The 16,360-nt window shown below is 42.5% G+C and overlaps 1 protein-coding gene across 1 annotated transcript; it reads right to left on the bottom strand.

Annotated features, from left to right (window-relative positions):
• Positions 1-10,562: 10,562 nt before the first annotated feature.
• MRPL22 (mitochondrial ribosomal protein L22) lies at positions 10,563-16,325 on the bottom strand. Its single transcript, XM_085073810.1, has 7 exons — positions 16,237-16,325; positions 15,620-15,665; positions 14,293-14,428; positions 13,084-13,149; positions 12,686-12,763; positions 11,771-11,840; positions 10,563-10,856 (listed from the first exon to the last, which is right to left on the bottom strand). Exons 1-7 carry the CDS (start codon positions 16,262-16,264, stop codon positions 10,645-10,647), a joined length of 636 nt encoding a protein of 211 aa, XP_084929936.1. The 5' UTR covers positions 16,265-16,325; the 3' UTR covers positions 10,563-10,644.
• Between the last annotated feature and the right edge of the window lie 35 nt (positions 16,326-16,360).

Genomic DNA, 16,360 nt, shown 5'->3' with positions numbered 1-16,360 from the left:
TTGCAAAAGAAATTCACATCTGCTCTTTTCTCTTACGTACAGTGAGTTTCCTACACTGACAGAGTAAAGTCAAAGGCTTAAGGAAAATGGAGGGAACATCTTCACATTGCATTTATTGCCAGAATGTGTCAAAGCCATCACATAAACCTCCTTGCATTTTCTGGTACATTTTAAGGGCTAAGCTATTAACCTCTTACAAGAATAAATCTATCGAGTTCTCCAGGCTTCCCTTGCTCTGTTATTACTTCCCTGTCAAAATCCTTTTGGTGCTTGGAAATTGTGGGGTGCATCATGTCTTTTACAAGGAGACAGATGCTACTTGTCCTCACAGACCACCCCCTTTTCCCTCTCCCTTTGTCATGTGCTGCAACACACCTGCTGTTACTTTAGTGCTCCTGGTATTCTCATTCCCTCCCACATTTCCTCTTATTTCTCAAGAGAAATATGTGCCTCAGCCTTACACAAGTCTGTGAGAGCAGGGAGCTGTCAGCTGGCTTCCTTGGCAGTGCAGACCCTTCCCTGTCCTGCAGGTGACAGAGCTCTGGCTTTGCTGGCAGAATTTGGGGATCCTGTCTCGTGGCCACCAGGACTGGGAACCTTCCAAAACCTTACATTTTGCCTCTCCTGCTGCATGTTCTCCTGTTGTTTTTGTTTTTCACAGGCACCTGGCAAAAGAAAAACAACCCTGCACCTCACAGACATTTTAATAATTCATATTCAACTTCAGTCACTGCAAGTTTAATAAACAAGTACTTATTAGAATACAATCACTCCTTCCTAAAGCAGGCAGTTTTTAGGAATGAAATCACAATAATTACCTGTAAGAATATGTATGAATAACAAACATTGAGTCCTCCTGTTTTCATTGTTTCTTTCATTTGCATGAAAGCCTTCCCCACTGTTCCCCTTGACTCTGTTTTAGTAAAGTCTTTGCTTTTAATTGGACTGAATATTCAGCTGGGTTCAAACCCAAATTTGTATGTAAAAAAGCTACACATAGCAACCAGCTCATCCTGGAATCCATTAAAAATAACAAGAGGGATTGTAATGAGATTATTTCAAGAGCTCTCTTGCATTCACAGGAAAACAGATTTATTGCACTTGCAGAGAAGCTCTCCCAGGCAAGGGAGATGCAGGTGATAACATTGAGTCCTCCTCGTTTTTTCTCTTGTCCACAAAGCAGAACCATGAGGATTTCTGAGCTAATTCCAGACCTGAAAACCAGCTTGCCATGCCCTGAGAGCCTGCAATCACCACTGTCAGCTTCTGCAGCCTCCTTCCTTCAGCTCTCCCTTGGGATGCATTGCAGGTCCCTCTGAAATGCAACCTGGCACTAAATGGAAGCAGTGGAGAAATCCTGTACAAAACTAAAATAAACCACACGCTCTGGAGGGGCAGCTACAATAAAAACACCTGCAAGAGCCAGGAAAGTAGGTGGAAAAGCTGACTGATCCTCAGAAAAGGTAAGCCCAGCAGCCTCAGCATCGTGCTGCACCAGGGGGGTGATCCCATCCTGAGCTCCACCCTTGATGCAGTCAGCCTCTCACGGGGCTCCAGTGAAATTTGGGCTCACCAAATGACAAGCAGCATGTTGTCCCAAGAGCAGAGCAATGCCAAATTGCAGCCTGCCACCCCTCTGGGAGGATGCAGGCTGTGTTTTCATTCCAGGGGAGTTTTTTTATTTCTCTCACTTAAAAAATAGCTGTTTTCATAAAAAGCATTTTTCCCTCACTCCCACGCACAGCAAGAAAATGGAAAGTGATCCAGAGACTTTAGGTTTCTCCTCCTAGCTCTTGACAGGGGAAATTTTCAGGAAGAAAAAGAAACCTGGCTTTAACAACATAATTAATTGTTTTGGGGGACATGTGTTGTGGAGCTCCTGAATGGAAGAGAACGCGGGGGTAGGAAAATTTTTGCTTTCTCAGCAGGGAAAAATAATACCTTTGCAAGTCAGGGGCACACACACCCTGAGGCTGCAGCTGAATTTTTGAAGGGCAAGTCCTCTACTAAGCTTTTCCTCACTGCTGCCCTGCAGTGACCTCATGCAGCAGCCCCTGTAGAAGCCTTGAAGTCACCATCTCCAAAGGCTCAGGCTTGGATGTGCCTCCCGAGGAGGAGCCACATTTAACCCCAGGGCTACAAACAGAGGCCAGGTGAAGGAGCAGCATGTTCTCCTGTGTCAGGCAACACATGGCCTTTCAAGCTGCTCTTCAAAGCAGAACATCTTCCTTCGGACCACAGAGCCACAGGCAGCTCCAGCTTAGGGTACTGGGGGAAGGTTTGTGCTCAGAGGGGTCCTGATTAGGAGCCAAATGAAACAGGGTACATTTGTAGAGGTTTTAGGAGCAAGTTTTACTGACTGCCACGCACCCTTAAGTGTTGAAAGTCAGTCGATCCCGAAGGTCTGGGCTGCTAAACAGAAGTCATAGGAGCCAAGGGGGTTTTCTTTGAAGTCTTGCTTCTAGTTGCTTACAACTTGCAGTTCTCAAAATAAATGAGCTGCAGTTTGGCTCTCTGTAGATAAAGGTCTTACATTTGCACTGCACCAAAGAGCTCCCAGAGCTCAGTCATTCCTCTGCACCATGCAGGTTCCTAGAGGAATTCCTCGCTGTAAAGCACAGTGGGGTTTTCTGGTGAAAACCACTAAGTCCCACTTTATCCTACAGATAGCACATTTCAAGTCTGTTGGGTTTTTCCTAGGAGCAAACTAAAATTATGAACATTAGTGTGGCTCAGTTCTGTGGCAGATCTTTAGCTGATATAAATTAACAGAGCTCTGACCCATATTCCTGATTCACACTTCTTGCCAACCCAGGAAGGGGGGTGAAACACAACCAGGAAGAATATAGTTAACAATATGACCCTTGGCTTCAGTAAGGTCAAGGACTCATCTTTCACCTTCATTTTGATAACCCTCATGCCAGAAAACCAGAAGAGGAAAGAGGCATTTATTTCATTGTCCTGGAGTTCATTCACTCTGTATTTTATAAGAGCATTTAACTTGTGTTTTCTGCCAACTCATTTTCCCTGGTGCACTGGCAGAAAAGCATGTTGGGCAAACACAAAAATCGCAGCAAAAATACTGCCCATCTTTGGATCTAACCTACTTTGGGAATCTCTGGGATGGAGAGGAAGTTGAACTGGCTACCCAGTTCCAGCTATGTAAGAGCACCCTGGTTTTTTTTAAAGCATATTTATGTACAGATCAAACAAACAGACTTCCAAGCGCTTTCATTTAACTTTGATGCCAAACTTTGATGTCTTCACCATTTACAGTAATCATTTTTATGTGCATTTAATATTATTTTTTTAGTCCAAAATGCTACACATAAAAAGACCAGCTTCATTTAAAATATGCCGCATTTTTGCTATTTGAAAACTCTGCATTTTTAATTTGTTTCTTATCAGCAGAGTACTTCTGGGGCAAGGAGAACATCAAGTTTTTAATGCCTTTCAGTTGATTTAAATTAATATTTTATGTTTTTATTCAAAAGAGCTGGCTAACAGAAGGGTGCTGACATTTTTTTCCCACTCTTTCTCTGGCATCTGTTATATGTGAAGTAATGGTTATTTCTTAAATGTTTGGTGCTTTATTCCATGATGAGTACCCAAAAGATGACATTTCCACACAATTTAATGCACTTGGATCACTGCTCCAATGCCCAGGCTGGGGAGGAGAAGGACCCCAGCCTCTCAAGATTAAGATTTATATCATAATATATCAAGCCTTTGTTTTAGAGGCAAACACCCACCTTTGTGTGCTTGAAAGCTCCATCCCCTCAAAACAACAAAGCAGGGAAGTATTTCTCTCCCTCAGCTCTGTCTCTGCTGAGCTCTTTTTGAAAAACAGAAAGCCAGAGAGATGAGTGAAACTTTTAATCAAAAGGGGCCTGAATGATTTCTATTGCATTTAATAACCACTTCATCACTGTCTCCAGATGAAAGTGCTGTATTGGATTCCATAGCTGACAGGAGTGGTGAGGCAGAGGACAGTCTTCAGTTGGGAAGCTGCACCCCTCTCCTTTGAAAATCGATGGAGGAGGAGAGGATCTGAATTCACTGCTGAATGCTTCCCCTCCCTTCACCCCAGGCAGCTCAGAGGCTGGTAGAAATCTCCTACCAGCAGGATGGAGCTCAGAGAGGAGTCACTGGGGATGCAAACTCTCAGACTATTCCTGCACAGCTACCACAGTCACAGATGGGATCTAGAAATGTCTGGAAAAGGGGGAACTTAGAGGAGGACTGTGATTACACAGCCAAGTCCCACACAGCACAGGCTACTGTAGTGTTAGCACCACATTTTTACAGAAAAAAGACATTATTGCCATTATCTGAGAGCATAAAGTACAGGGGAGAAAGTTTTCCTCTCTAGGGCAGATGAAGGAGGAGGAGAGCAGTGAGAAGCAATCATTAGTAAAATAATTGGCTGCCTGCTTTGCACAGTTGCCACAAAACGTTTGTGCTGTCAGTGCCATGAGGGTGTTGACTTGCCAAAGTCAGAGCTGTGCCAAGGAACTGTCAGCCACAGGGGCTGCTGTTGCTTTTCACCTTGTGGGCATATGAAGCACCCCTGGGCCATCACCTCTATTGCCCTGCTTTCCCAGGAACCATATCAGAAAGATTTATCAGCCTCCTTCTGAAACCTAGGATTTTGGCCCCCACGATTGCTATCAGCAACAAATACGACATCTGAAAATATCTCAGAAAAATGAAGATAGGATGCTGTGTGATAAAGGAACTGAATTAAGTTTGTGGAGTTTTTTTTTCTAAGTGAGTAATAAGTTGGAAGTTTCTGTGTCAGAGAACAAAAGACCTGTTGTTTTTCCCTGGTGTAGATAGAAAGAAATGTTAATGTCTTATGTTCAGGCAAAATGATACTGAGTTTATTCCAGGACTGTGTTGGACTGGGGTGGAAATGTCATTTCATTAAAGCATTTTTGTTTGCTTTTCCACCTCATAATCCAACTAACTTTAACAAAACACAGCTTGAAGAAGGAAGGATGCCTTTATTTTGTATCAGAGAAGACGAATGTAAAAAAGAACCCCTAAGATACCCAGAAGTGGTTAACTGTGCACAGACAGTCTTTGCAAAAATTCCATCAAGAAGTCTCCCTTATCAGCAAGAAATCATATTAAAGAAAGGCATGGTCTGGGAAGGAAAGACATGCAGCACACAGTAAATTATTCATATACTACATGTGTAAAGAAAGCTGCTAAGAGCACAATCCTGCAAGTCCCTGCTGCTCTGGGGGTGGTGAGACACTCAGCACACGGCAGGATTTACCTCTAATGGCTATCTCAGCCCAAAGCCAAACTGTTCAATGAATAAAATCCCTGCATACGAGATCAGGACATGAGAAGATTGCCTGCGTTGCTGAGAGATTATCAAGCGAATAAATCTAGCATGTGATAGATAAAACAAATACCCATTAAAAATACAAATCTCTCAACACTAGGAAGAGAAATGCATTCCCAGCACAGAGTCTGAAAGCCTTCAAAAAGACAGGCATATCCAGCATCAGAACAGATGGAGAAGATGAACAATAATTGCTTTCCAAGCATCCATCCCCACAAAAGCAGTGAGTACAGGCCCCCTAAAGAGACAGATAATAAGAGCAAAAGAAAAATGAAGAGTGTCTTTGAAACACCTCGGACTTGATGAGAACAGCTGGGAAATTCTGCTTTGAAGTGTGGCATGCTAGAGACAAACTCAGACATTTCTGGCTACTCAGCCAATAGTTCAGTTGGTATTGCCCTGATCTCAGAAAGTTTCACTGACTTTTGGAGGTAAGAGAGGTGTAACTGCATCAGACTTCCAATTCTTGCTCTTGATGCTAGTTAGCCCAAAGTAAATCCCAGTTTTAAATAATTTTGCCCCTTCCCTTTGCTGACTTTGGAATCCACCTTCCCCACCTAAGGGCACCTCAGCTCTGGTTGTTTCACACTCAAATTTCTCTAGATACACCTTAGTCAGGAAGATGACAACTGTCTTCCCTCAGTCACCTGTCAAGGGAGAGGGTAGCAGCACGAGGCTGATTATTAATTATTTAATCAGCCATTTGTGGGGGTTTCTGAGCTTGTGCCAGCTCTACCTTCAGAGTTTTTAGACACACAGTGTGAGGGGAAGGACTCCTGTGCACTCTCTCAAGCTGTTCATTACACCTGATTTATAGCATGACACTACTTGTTCTAGCCCATAACCTTGAGCTTGTAAACTACACAGGGAAAAATTTACTAACTACTGAGTTCATCTTAATGCACTATTGGGAATCTTAAGTGGGGAAGAAAGAAGGCAAGGAATTGGGCATCCAGAGGAGCTGGTTTTGAACAGCAATCCTGTACAGTGCACTGCATCTCACTCTGCTTTCATGTAAATAAAGTTTTAATTTACATGGCCAGCATACAGTAAGGACTCATGTTTGTCTTGCCCTGAAGGTGATAATAGGAGAGTTGTAGACACATTTCCCAGCTTATTAGCTGGGAATGGAGTTTCCCACAACAGCATGTACAAATGCCTTTACTCCAGTCTTTGCTGGCATCAGGATTTGATTAATAACAGAAACCAGAAAAGTGGTTTGCAACTTTTCTATTAGGGTAGAAAATTGTGACCCACATAGCAGACAATTTCCCAGTAGTAAAGGAGTCCTCACTGGTGTAAACAGAAAAGCACTGAGAGGTGGAACATGAATGCCACAGGTCCTTTGCCACACAAAGCTTGATGGCTGCACTGCTGTGCAAGACACAGAAGCAGCACCAGATGCAGCAGTTCCTCAGATGCTCTGCCCCACATTTTGCCTTTGAGAATGCTCTGTTCAAGTGTGTTACACAGACTTTCAGGTTAATTTCCTCAGCTAATACTCTTGAGGTGATTTGCCCAAGGTGAAGTAAGGCTCTCCTTGCCTTGTTCACTTCAAAGGCAGCCTGCCCTCTGTACTAATGTACAACTTCCTTGAAACAAGCAGAGAGTGTTGATGTTACAGAGCAAATACAAAATGAGCTCTGCATTCACTGACTCTTCCCAAGAGATATCTTGCTCCTTACTTTGGTCTAAGTACTCAAAAGTCAGTTCCTGAAATTTCCCCTTATTTTGCCCATGTAAGGCTCCAGCAAACAGCAACCTGTGTGATTATTTCTGCCATTACATTCTCTTACTTTGTTCAGTTTTTAATTATTTTAAATTACATGGCTGAAGTGCTGCTGGATGGATGTCATTCAGCAATAAAGGCTTATTCTTTGAAGAACCTGAACTAGGGGCCTTTTCAGCAGGACTGTGGCTCATATGCTGGGGAATGTCACACTCTATTTCTGTGGTTCATTGAGGACATTAGGAGTAACCTTATTTCTATTCTAAGCAGAATTCTGTTTGCAAATTACTTTCCAGCATCCCAGCAGTGGATTTTCATAGGGACTGGCAGAAAGCAGTGATTCTTATTGTTCCTTCACCCCAGTGACTGAAGGATTTCCCAAGTGACAGTGATTGTCCCACAGCTCCTGTTTGTGCCAACAGAGAATCACAGGATTTGCACAGCAGGACCTTAGTCAAGCCTTGGTCACACCAGGTAAAGCACAGCTGAAGCTCCGGGCAGAACACACTTGTCAGTGCCCAGGCACCAGCTGAGCCCAAATGCAAACCACCTCAGCACAGCAATTCCCAGTACAGACCTGGACAGAACCAGTGGTACTCAACTGTCCAGTCACTGACTCTCTCACTCTCATTTATCTTTCATGTTTTAAGAGGCTGATGATCATTTTTGACTACATTCATGAGCCTTTCTTATTCCACCTTTGACTAACTACCTCATCAATAACTGCCCAGGAGTTTTAACACTGAAAAGTAAAACCCAAGCAAACAAACCACACACATCCATAAAGATATCTGGCTACCTGATGAAAGTACTTCTACTTTCTCACTGGATACTTGAAAATGTTTATGAAAAAACCCAACAGCAGGTTTGCAAGTTTTTCTCAATTAAATCTCACATGGCTGAGCAGAGCTCACAGCTCTGCTCTCTTCAGATTTCCCCGAAGTCTCACTACACCTTCACATGTACTTGTTTCTTCTCCTGTTTCTGTACCATCAGCACAAACACACAGCAGAGGTGAGTTTACAGTGCCCCCAGACGTTAGCCATGGAATCAGCACCGAGTAGAGGCCTCACTGCCTCTCCCTCCCTTCCGGTCACAGCTCATTTCAAAACACTCTTTTATAATAAATGATCTTCTGCTAAAGCCTTTGTTGCAGTTAGCATGGAATTTTGTGTCTGAATCCATATCAAATACCTAACTGAGGTGCAGATATACTTACTAATTACCAAGAAAGCATAGTAGAATCAAAACCCTAGAATGTATACAATTTTTTTTTCTTTAAATATAGAACTTGCCAGTATAAAGCTGCATCACTAGATCTTAGTGAATTGGAAGAGGTTCAGTTCCCAACATTCTGATGGACTTACCACAGCAACCACTCTAGACATTCTTACCATCCTACCAGGGAAAGGCAGGGAGGGACCAAGCCAGTTCCTCCCCTCACCCAATGTCCCATCACTCCTGTCACAGACACAGCTGTGGAGCTTCCTTAGCCAGCATCATAAAGATCCACTCTGGGTCATGCATGTTCAGACAGCAGAAAATGTTACTAAGGAATAGAAGAATACTAGAAACATGTCAAAAAGGAGTTTTTCCACTTACTGTCTTGAGGAAGAAAACAAGAATGACAAGCAACAACCTCGCTTTTTAACTGAAAATTGTTTAAAGCCCGGGTCTGTTTGTTTAAAAGAGTTTCAGGGCCACCTGCTACATCATAAAGAAGCTGGAAAATACATCAGTCACGCTCTCACTTCTCTCCCTGTCTGTGGATTCATAACCAGAGTAATATCTCTAAAGATAAAGCTTTCTCTGGAGGTCCAGAAAAAATGTGAAGCAAAATCTACAGCATGCAGGAAATAGGTACAGGAATAAAATTCCTGGAAGCCAGGTTTTAGATATTTAGATGTGTCTAAGTGTAATATACGTGAGTGCTTATTAAACTTGGATTATTTTGCAATTCTTGAGTTTTGTCCCAGATCACTGATCCCCAAAAATATTATAAACAATTCAAATTTGCTGCAACTTGTAAGAGATTCACTATGACAGAGGAGTTTAAGGGCAGCTGGCAGAGCCCAGCACAGCTGTTTATCACAGTACAACAGAAACAGTTCTTCAAAGACACATCAGGGGCTGCAGAGATAGAGAGCTTTATCAGAACACACCTTTCAGGCAAGTTACTAAATCGTGGCTTTACAGCAAGAAATGTGTTTGAAAGTGCACTGCAGAAAACCAGACTGCAAATAGGCCCCCAATAATGATACTGAGCTCTGAATGCCCTTCTTGAGTAACCTCACCATCCCCTAATGCTCTTCAACATCATGAGAGCCTTTCTTTGGTAGCCAAAAGGAATCACTGTACCAACTTTTGTTAAGACAATGAAGATAACTTGTTTCCTTACAGGAACTGTCCCTTTGCCATCATTCAAGTACTGATCAAAGTAAATACATGTAAGAAAAGCTACCATGAGCTGGTGTGGTAAAAAGACTCAAACAAGGTAAGCAATCTATCTCCCACTATATTGTGCTCAGAATGGGAAAAGAGAGGTCTAAATATCAGACATTTGCATGGACAAGCAGCTGCTCATTCTGTTTTTATGCTGATGTTCATCAACTCTGGCCATCTTGATTTGAATATTTGACTGAGTGAATTGAGATTCCCCCTATCAATCTCAGTCTTTTCCTCTTCAAAGTAATGATAAAAATCAGATTGTTTTCAGAGAACTGAAAGCCTGATTTGTATATGCAACAAGCCATTCCATATTAAATCCATGGAGTGTTTTACTTTCCTTGATGCTATAAAAGCAGTTTGTTCCCAGACAGTGCAGAATAATTAGTTCACTCTTCACCAACACAAGCTTTTCTCCATTTTTTGCCTGTTACCCACACTGAGTTTCCAGAGAGAACAGCCTGAACTCCATGCACATATCAGATTATTAATGCCATGGGCAAAATCTAAAACAGCTTGACCATGCTGGAGGTTTTCACTGCCACTTCCTCTCTGACAAACTAAACATTGCCACCTACTGACTGCCAAAGCCTGAACTTTATTTCCCACTACCAGACACAATGCCCAAGATGTACAACAAAGGCTGTTACAACCCAGATAAACCAAAAATTGATATCTGATATGCTGAAATATTATTGTTACTTGTTTTTGTCCATTGTTACTTGGGTTTTTCCACTGTTGTAACTACTTTAAGATGTCAAATTTTAGTTTGAGGCTTGATCTTGCAACATGATTGTGCAGCACACAGTTTTACAGTAGCAGACCCACCATATGTAACAGAGACAGCAAGCTTTATAACAGCACCATATGTTCTAGGTTTGACAGTCCAGGGTCAAGCTTGAATGCTGTGGTCCAAGTAACTCAGAAAAAGTAACATCTGATGCTCCAAGATTTTTCCATACCCATGGCTTGACAAGTAAGAAAAACCCCTCTGATTGTTCTCACATCATCCAGCTCCAGCAGCACCAGAGATATAACTAAAACATGCTTTTAATTATTCTTTTCTATAATTACATTGCCGAACAAGAGATACCTATAGAGCCACAAAAGTGTGTCACAGTGTATGAACAAGAGTTCTGTTTCGCAGCTGCTGCACATATTCCTTTGCTTGGTCAAAGCCAGTCCTTGGTGGCTCTGGGGGAGGAGGAGGACCTTCCACCAGCTTCACAAAGTAGTGGCACCTGCTGATTTTCATGACACCAAACATGCCCTTGCCGTGGCAGCGGATCCTCTTCACATAGCGACCTCTGCCTGACAGCGACTCCGCTGAAGGGAAAAGGAGAGGAGAGAGAAGATTATTCTGTCAAGAACAAACTGCTACAGCTGCAATAAAACACCTGTCTTGCCAGTGTATTTTTCATGGCTGCTTCTGGAAAGTTAATTCTACTCGGGATTCTCCCCTCCATCTTTCTTCTGTTACATTTAGCAGATCGGTGCTACAGAGGAAGCCGTGAGCTGCATTAACGCTCTGCGGGAGTGCCAAAAAGGTGAATTTAGAAAAAGTGCACACAAAGATAAATATGTGCTAAAGGACAAATCACACTGAGCACTTACTAGATTATACAGCTCTTCTGAAGGTGGTATTCATTTCACTGCCTTTCAGTAGTTTGTCTCATGAATTCCTGTAAAGTCTTACAGGCTTCATCTTCCCTCCTTTCTCCCTTTATTGCATTCATCACAGGTATTTTCATTATCTGCACATCCAGTCCTGCACTAGCAGCTGAGCCTTCTTGTGGCAGAGGCATGGAAGGCTCCAAAGAATTCTAATCAAATCTGCTCTACAGTCCAGGTGACTTCAAGCTTATGAGGTCAGTTTAGTAAAATTTATACCATACTAGACAAAATGGGTATGTTTTTCTTGGGCCTAAAAACACCTACTAGTAAACATTTCTCCAACATTTTTCTAGGCTAAAAGGGGCTTTAGTTATTACAAGTTTATCCTATAAACCATCTACAGCAAAGTCTTTTTATTAAGTTTGTCAATACCATTTACTTGTAACTTTAGCTGTGCTGCAAACATGTGCTTTTCATGTTTTGGTAAAGTTAAGTTTAGCAGAAACTGTCCTCCACTCACTTCTGCTGATTTGAAGCATCAAAACCTTATGAAATATAAAGCATTTTCATAGGGTAGAATGGAGTAGGATGACATTTTTCTAATGCACTTAATTAAAAAAATGTACCTATATGTAAATTTGATTTGAATTCCACATTGTGCTTTCTTACAGCCATATCCTGTGCTTCTAACAGGACCTGTAACAAAAGAAAAAGAAATGGAAATACTGAGGAGGAATTTAAGCAATGCTATTTCTTATCTCTAGATAACATGGAAGAAATTGAAAGTTTAAGTCAGTTATCGAAAATGTATTTTATAGAGATAAAAACTGTTAAAAGACAAACATCTTTTATATAAGGATGTTCCTTGCATAGAATGAAAAAGCCTCAGGACAATTTTATTACATTCTTGGGGAGGAAAGAGAGTGGAAAACTGGTTTTCACCAGCATTTGTGAGCCTTCCATCCATGGACTTTTTTGTAATTAAGCATCAGACTAGGAAAAAATGCTGAGGTGGGCAAAATGAACTTGGTCCATTCAATATTTCCAGCTAATACAGGACATTTCTTTGTCATAATTATGCCAGAAATCAATGCTTCAGCCAAGCAAATGAGTAATTTGAGAATCCTAACTACTACAATGTATTCAAAGCTTTTGTGCCTTTACAGAACTCAGTCCTCGCCTTAATAACATCCTTCATCTCTAACAGTTTAACAACCAAAGCACACAGATGTAGCAGCCATTAGTGACCAGGATTCTGCATCATTTACCATGAACTTAACACCAAGCACTGCTAGAGAAAACACCCACATGTGATTTATCATCATGACAAATTAAAATAGCCAGCACAAGTGACCCCAACATATTTGTAAATCACAACATTACATGACTGCAACAAGAATACGTTGTCTGAATGTGCTCCCAACAGGCTTACTTGAAACATAAAACCCCACAGAAAGAGAAACACCTCCAAACTTCTGGTGACAGGTATTGATTTTAAAGTTTTCTGGAAAGCAGGAGTGTTATAGAATACTGCTACTTACTTCTTTGATCACCTTTGCTCCCTTTTTGTCACTGAATTCCAGCTGAGCTAGAGCCTGATCAATGGACATTCCTTTTATCTGCAATCAGAGTGTTAAAATTAACTTCTGTAATTACAAATGTTTACTTTCTCTTATCCAGAAGACATTACTTAAATTATACTGCTATTATAAAAGCAAAAATACTTGCATTTCTTTAACTACCATTTCTTCAATGTACTGTCTTGCAGCTAAACCAAAATTACAAACAGCCATTCCCTGTCCAGATCCACACTCTGGACATCCCCAGGACTCTGTTATAAAGATGCTGATTAAACTGTGAATGAATGAGGCTGTTAAGACAAATACAGCCATTCAATTTTGCATTCCAACAAGCACAGTACAAAGTACTCTCTGCTTACCAGTTTTGCCAAATACCACATCTTTTCATTGCTGTATTTGATTTCCCTCCGACAGTGATATATTTCCTAGGGAAAAAAAAAATTAAAGGATGAGTAATTTTGCTGGGAAAACATGAATGGAGCATCCATGTCTGCTCCACAATCTATGTTCTTGCTAGGAACAAAACAAGAATGGCTCTGCCTACTATGAGAACAGCATATCAGGCATAGCTTTGACATTTGAAACTAAAAGCACTAAAAAAAGGTGCTGGCACACAGGAAATTTTAGTACAATCTTATGACACTTAGTTTACAAGCAGAAGTCCCTGAAAAGAATAATCAGGAGGTTTATCACCCTCTTTTCCTCTCATCCTCCCCACTTTTAGAAGAAAAGATTGATGTGCCCATTCAGCCTTAAAAATATTACTGTGCTGTCGACTCAACTTACTGGGAGAACAAGTAAACAATATTACCAGAATGAACTTAATTAGCCCTTCTGAAGTGAAGAGGGTTTCAAGTTTAATTGGCATGAAGAGCTACCTCCACAGACCCATTCAACATTATTACTAACAGGGACCAACACCAGCTAGTGGAATTTAACATCATTACAAATATGAAAGAGATTGCACTCTTGATCAACAGGTAAAACACTGATTTAATAAATGAGCCAGTCAACAGCTGCATTTGCACACACACTGCATCAGTCAGCACAGTTCACAGCAGGGATTTCTATGTCCTAGGCCATGATGGTCACAGGAGCAATCCATAAATGCTCATGGCCCACAAAATACATGCCAAAACAAACCCTATTCTTTTGAAATGCAAATACTTTTACTTTGCTGAGCAGTGTGTCTAACAGAAGCCACAACACATTGATTACCAATGAAGAAAAACTGTAACAATGGAATTCCAAAATATCAGTTCTTGACAGTAAAAGTTCTAACTCCTTGTAGTTCAGAGACTTCTACAAAAGCAGGATTTGCCCCTTTAGCTTGAACCACACATTAGGTAGGTGATCAGCTGCAAGCAACTCGAGGCTCCAATGCAATTTAGAGATGGAAAACATTCCAAGTGATATTAACTTCCACAATACAGCCAAATAAAATCCTAAATTATGAGCAAACAAGCCATCCAACTAGTGCCTTGTGCATCCCCCTGTGCAGACAGTGACAATCTGTTCATAAACTGCTAAACATACACAGCTAAGGACATTCACAGGTGTATCCTTACAGCTGGTCTGCGAGGCTCTCCAGGCAGCTGGGGGGGGTAAACAATCCTGTTCTTTTTCTCCCACTTCCCAGTTTTCTGCAGAGATGTGCTTGTGTGGATGCATGACAGAGGAAAAAGGCTACCAGATGCCAGCCACCTGCAAGACAAGACCACAGCCTCAGCTGCTGAACACAAGAGTTCTTTATTCCTGCCCAGTTTATCAGGAAAATTGTGAATTTGCTGTCTTGATAAGGAACCCACACATTTGCCTACTCACTAAATCAGACTGTTAAAGTCCTTTATAGGTTGATGAAAAGCCTTTTTAATTCAACAAGAAGCCTCAGGCATCCTGAAGCAAACCATGAACATTGGTATAACATGAGATCCAACATTAAGTGTCCTCAGATTGTCACACAAAGTCACAGTCACCTCTGCTCTGATGTTCTAATATGGTTCAGGGCTTACACAAACCATTTATACCTGTTCCAAGGTACTTTCCATGCTTATTTAATTTTACCAACAACATTTTTAGCACTGAAAATTTCTAGTTTTTCAAGGAGTTGAGTATCTCAGACCATTAGACGTTTATACACATTGTGAAGGAAGAAGTTTTCTAAACTACTTCCAAAACACAATCAAGTCAATACAAAAACCAGACAGCTGATAGCAATAAAATTAGTTTTCAGGCAGTTTGCTCAGCTCAGATTCTGAAAATCGAAGCCACATTTTGCCCCCTGCTGCCTGGATAAAGCAGCACTGGGCAGCCAGTCCTGACTACAGGAAACAGATGAGTTCAAATATTGTTAGTTTTACTAAGCCTTGAGTGTCCTCGTGTGTGGCCAACCCATATAAACAGGCAAACAGAAGATGCTGATTAGTTTCAAAAGGCCATTGTACACCATTGTTCACATTCTATAGGCAGAGGTTTGCATAATGCACATATTTAAAAGTCATGGAATATTTTTTCGGATATATTCAGGGATATAGCTGGCAGTACTAGTGCTCCTACAGCACAACTGTGTGATTCCTCCAGAATGAGGGGAAACTTCAACAACTACAGGAAAGCAGTGATTGGGGACAGCACAGGCACCACATTACTGTGACCTGAACCATATAATTGGAGAAAATATGGATGCTCAACAGAAAGAAGAAAGGAGTGAGACACTTCCATCATGGCACAAGCTCTAAATACACAGAAGGACACCACAGGGGCAGAAAATGACCTGTTTCCCACAGCTCCAGGGCTGGGTGAGAAGGCCAAGCCAGGCAGCCCCAGGTATCCCCGAGCAGGGCAGTGCCTGTCCCACTGCCCAGGGCACCGAAGGATGGGTGACAGAGGCAGACTCACCTCTCTGGCCGCGCCCAGCTGAGCAGACCCCGCGCCCAGGCAGCACCTGAAGGGAAGGGAAAGTGAGCGCGGCATGAACAGAATCACAAAATCACAGAATGGGTTGGGTCGGAAGGGACCTTGAAGACCATTCAGTCCCATGCCCTGCCACGAGCAGGGACACTTTCCACTATCCCAGGTTGCTCAGAATCCTGTCGAAGCTGGCCTGGAACACCTCCAGGGATGGGGCAGCCACAGCTTCTGTGGGCAACCTGCGCCAGGGCCTCCCCACCCGCACAGAAAAGAATTTATTCCTAATATCTAATCCAAACCTACTCTCTGTCAATGTGAAGCCATCCCCCCTTGTTCTGTCACTCCAGACCCTTGTAAATCCTCTCACTTCATCTTTCCTGAAGGCTCCCTTCAGACACTGGAAGGCTGCAACTTGGTCGCCCCGAAGCCTCTCTTCTCCAGGCTGAACAATCCCAGTTCTCCCAGCCTCTCCTCACACGAGAGATGCTCCATCCCTCCGATCAATCCTGCGGCCTTGGCTGAGGCTTTCCCCTCCCAAAGCAGCGCCGCGTCCCCTCAGCCTCACCCGCGTCCCCTCAGCCTCACCCGCGTCCCCTCAGCCTCACCCGCGCCCAGCGCCCAGCGCGCCGCCATCTTCCCGGCCTCGCTTTGCGGCACTGCCCCGGGCGGGCGCACTGAGAGGGACACGCTTTGCGACAGTTTGCGACGGCGTGCGCGGCGCTCTGCGGC

This window comes from Lichenostomus cassidix, chromosome 13 (genome assembly GCF_008360975.1).
Source record: "Lichenostomus cassidix isolate B80296 chromosome 13, HeHo_3.0, whole genome shotgun sequence".
In the NCBI taxonomy this organism is placed as follows: domain Eukaryota; kingdom Metazoa; phylum Chordata; class Aves; order Passeriformes; family Meliphagidae; genus Lichenostomus; species Lichenostomus cassidix.
Note: the sequence above shows the minus strand (reverse complement) of the source record. Positions and strands in the feature narration are given on the sequence as shown.

What these genes read in the sequence shown, in the direction of transcription:
- MRPL22 (XM_085073810.1), bottom strand. Translation starts at nt 16,264, where the DNA reads ATGGCGGCGCGCTGGGCGCTGGGCGCGG. An exon ending in GCGCTGGGCGCTGGGCGCGG is followed by an intron (nt 15,666 to 16,236) that starts GTGAGGCTGAGG and finishes CCTTCCCTTCAG; the next exon opens with GTGCTGCCTGGGCGCGGGGT. An exon ending in GAGAGCCTCGCAGACCAGCT is followed by an intron (nt 13,150 to 14,292) that starts GTAAGGATACAC and finishes TTTTTTCCCTAG; the next exon opens with GAAATATATCACTGTCGGAG.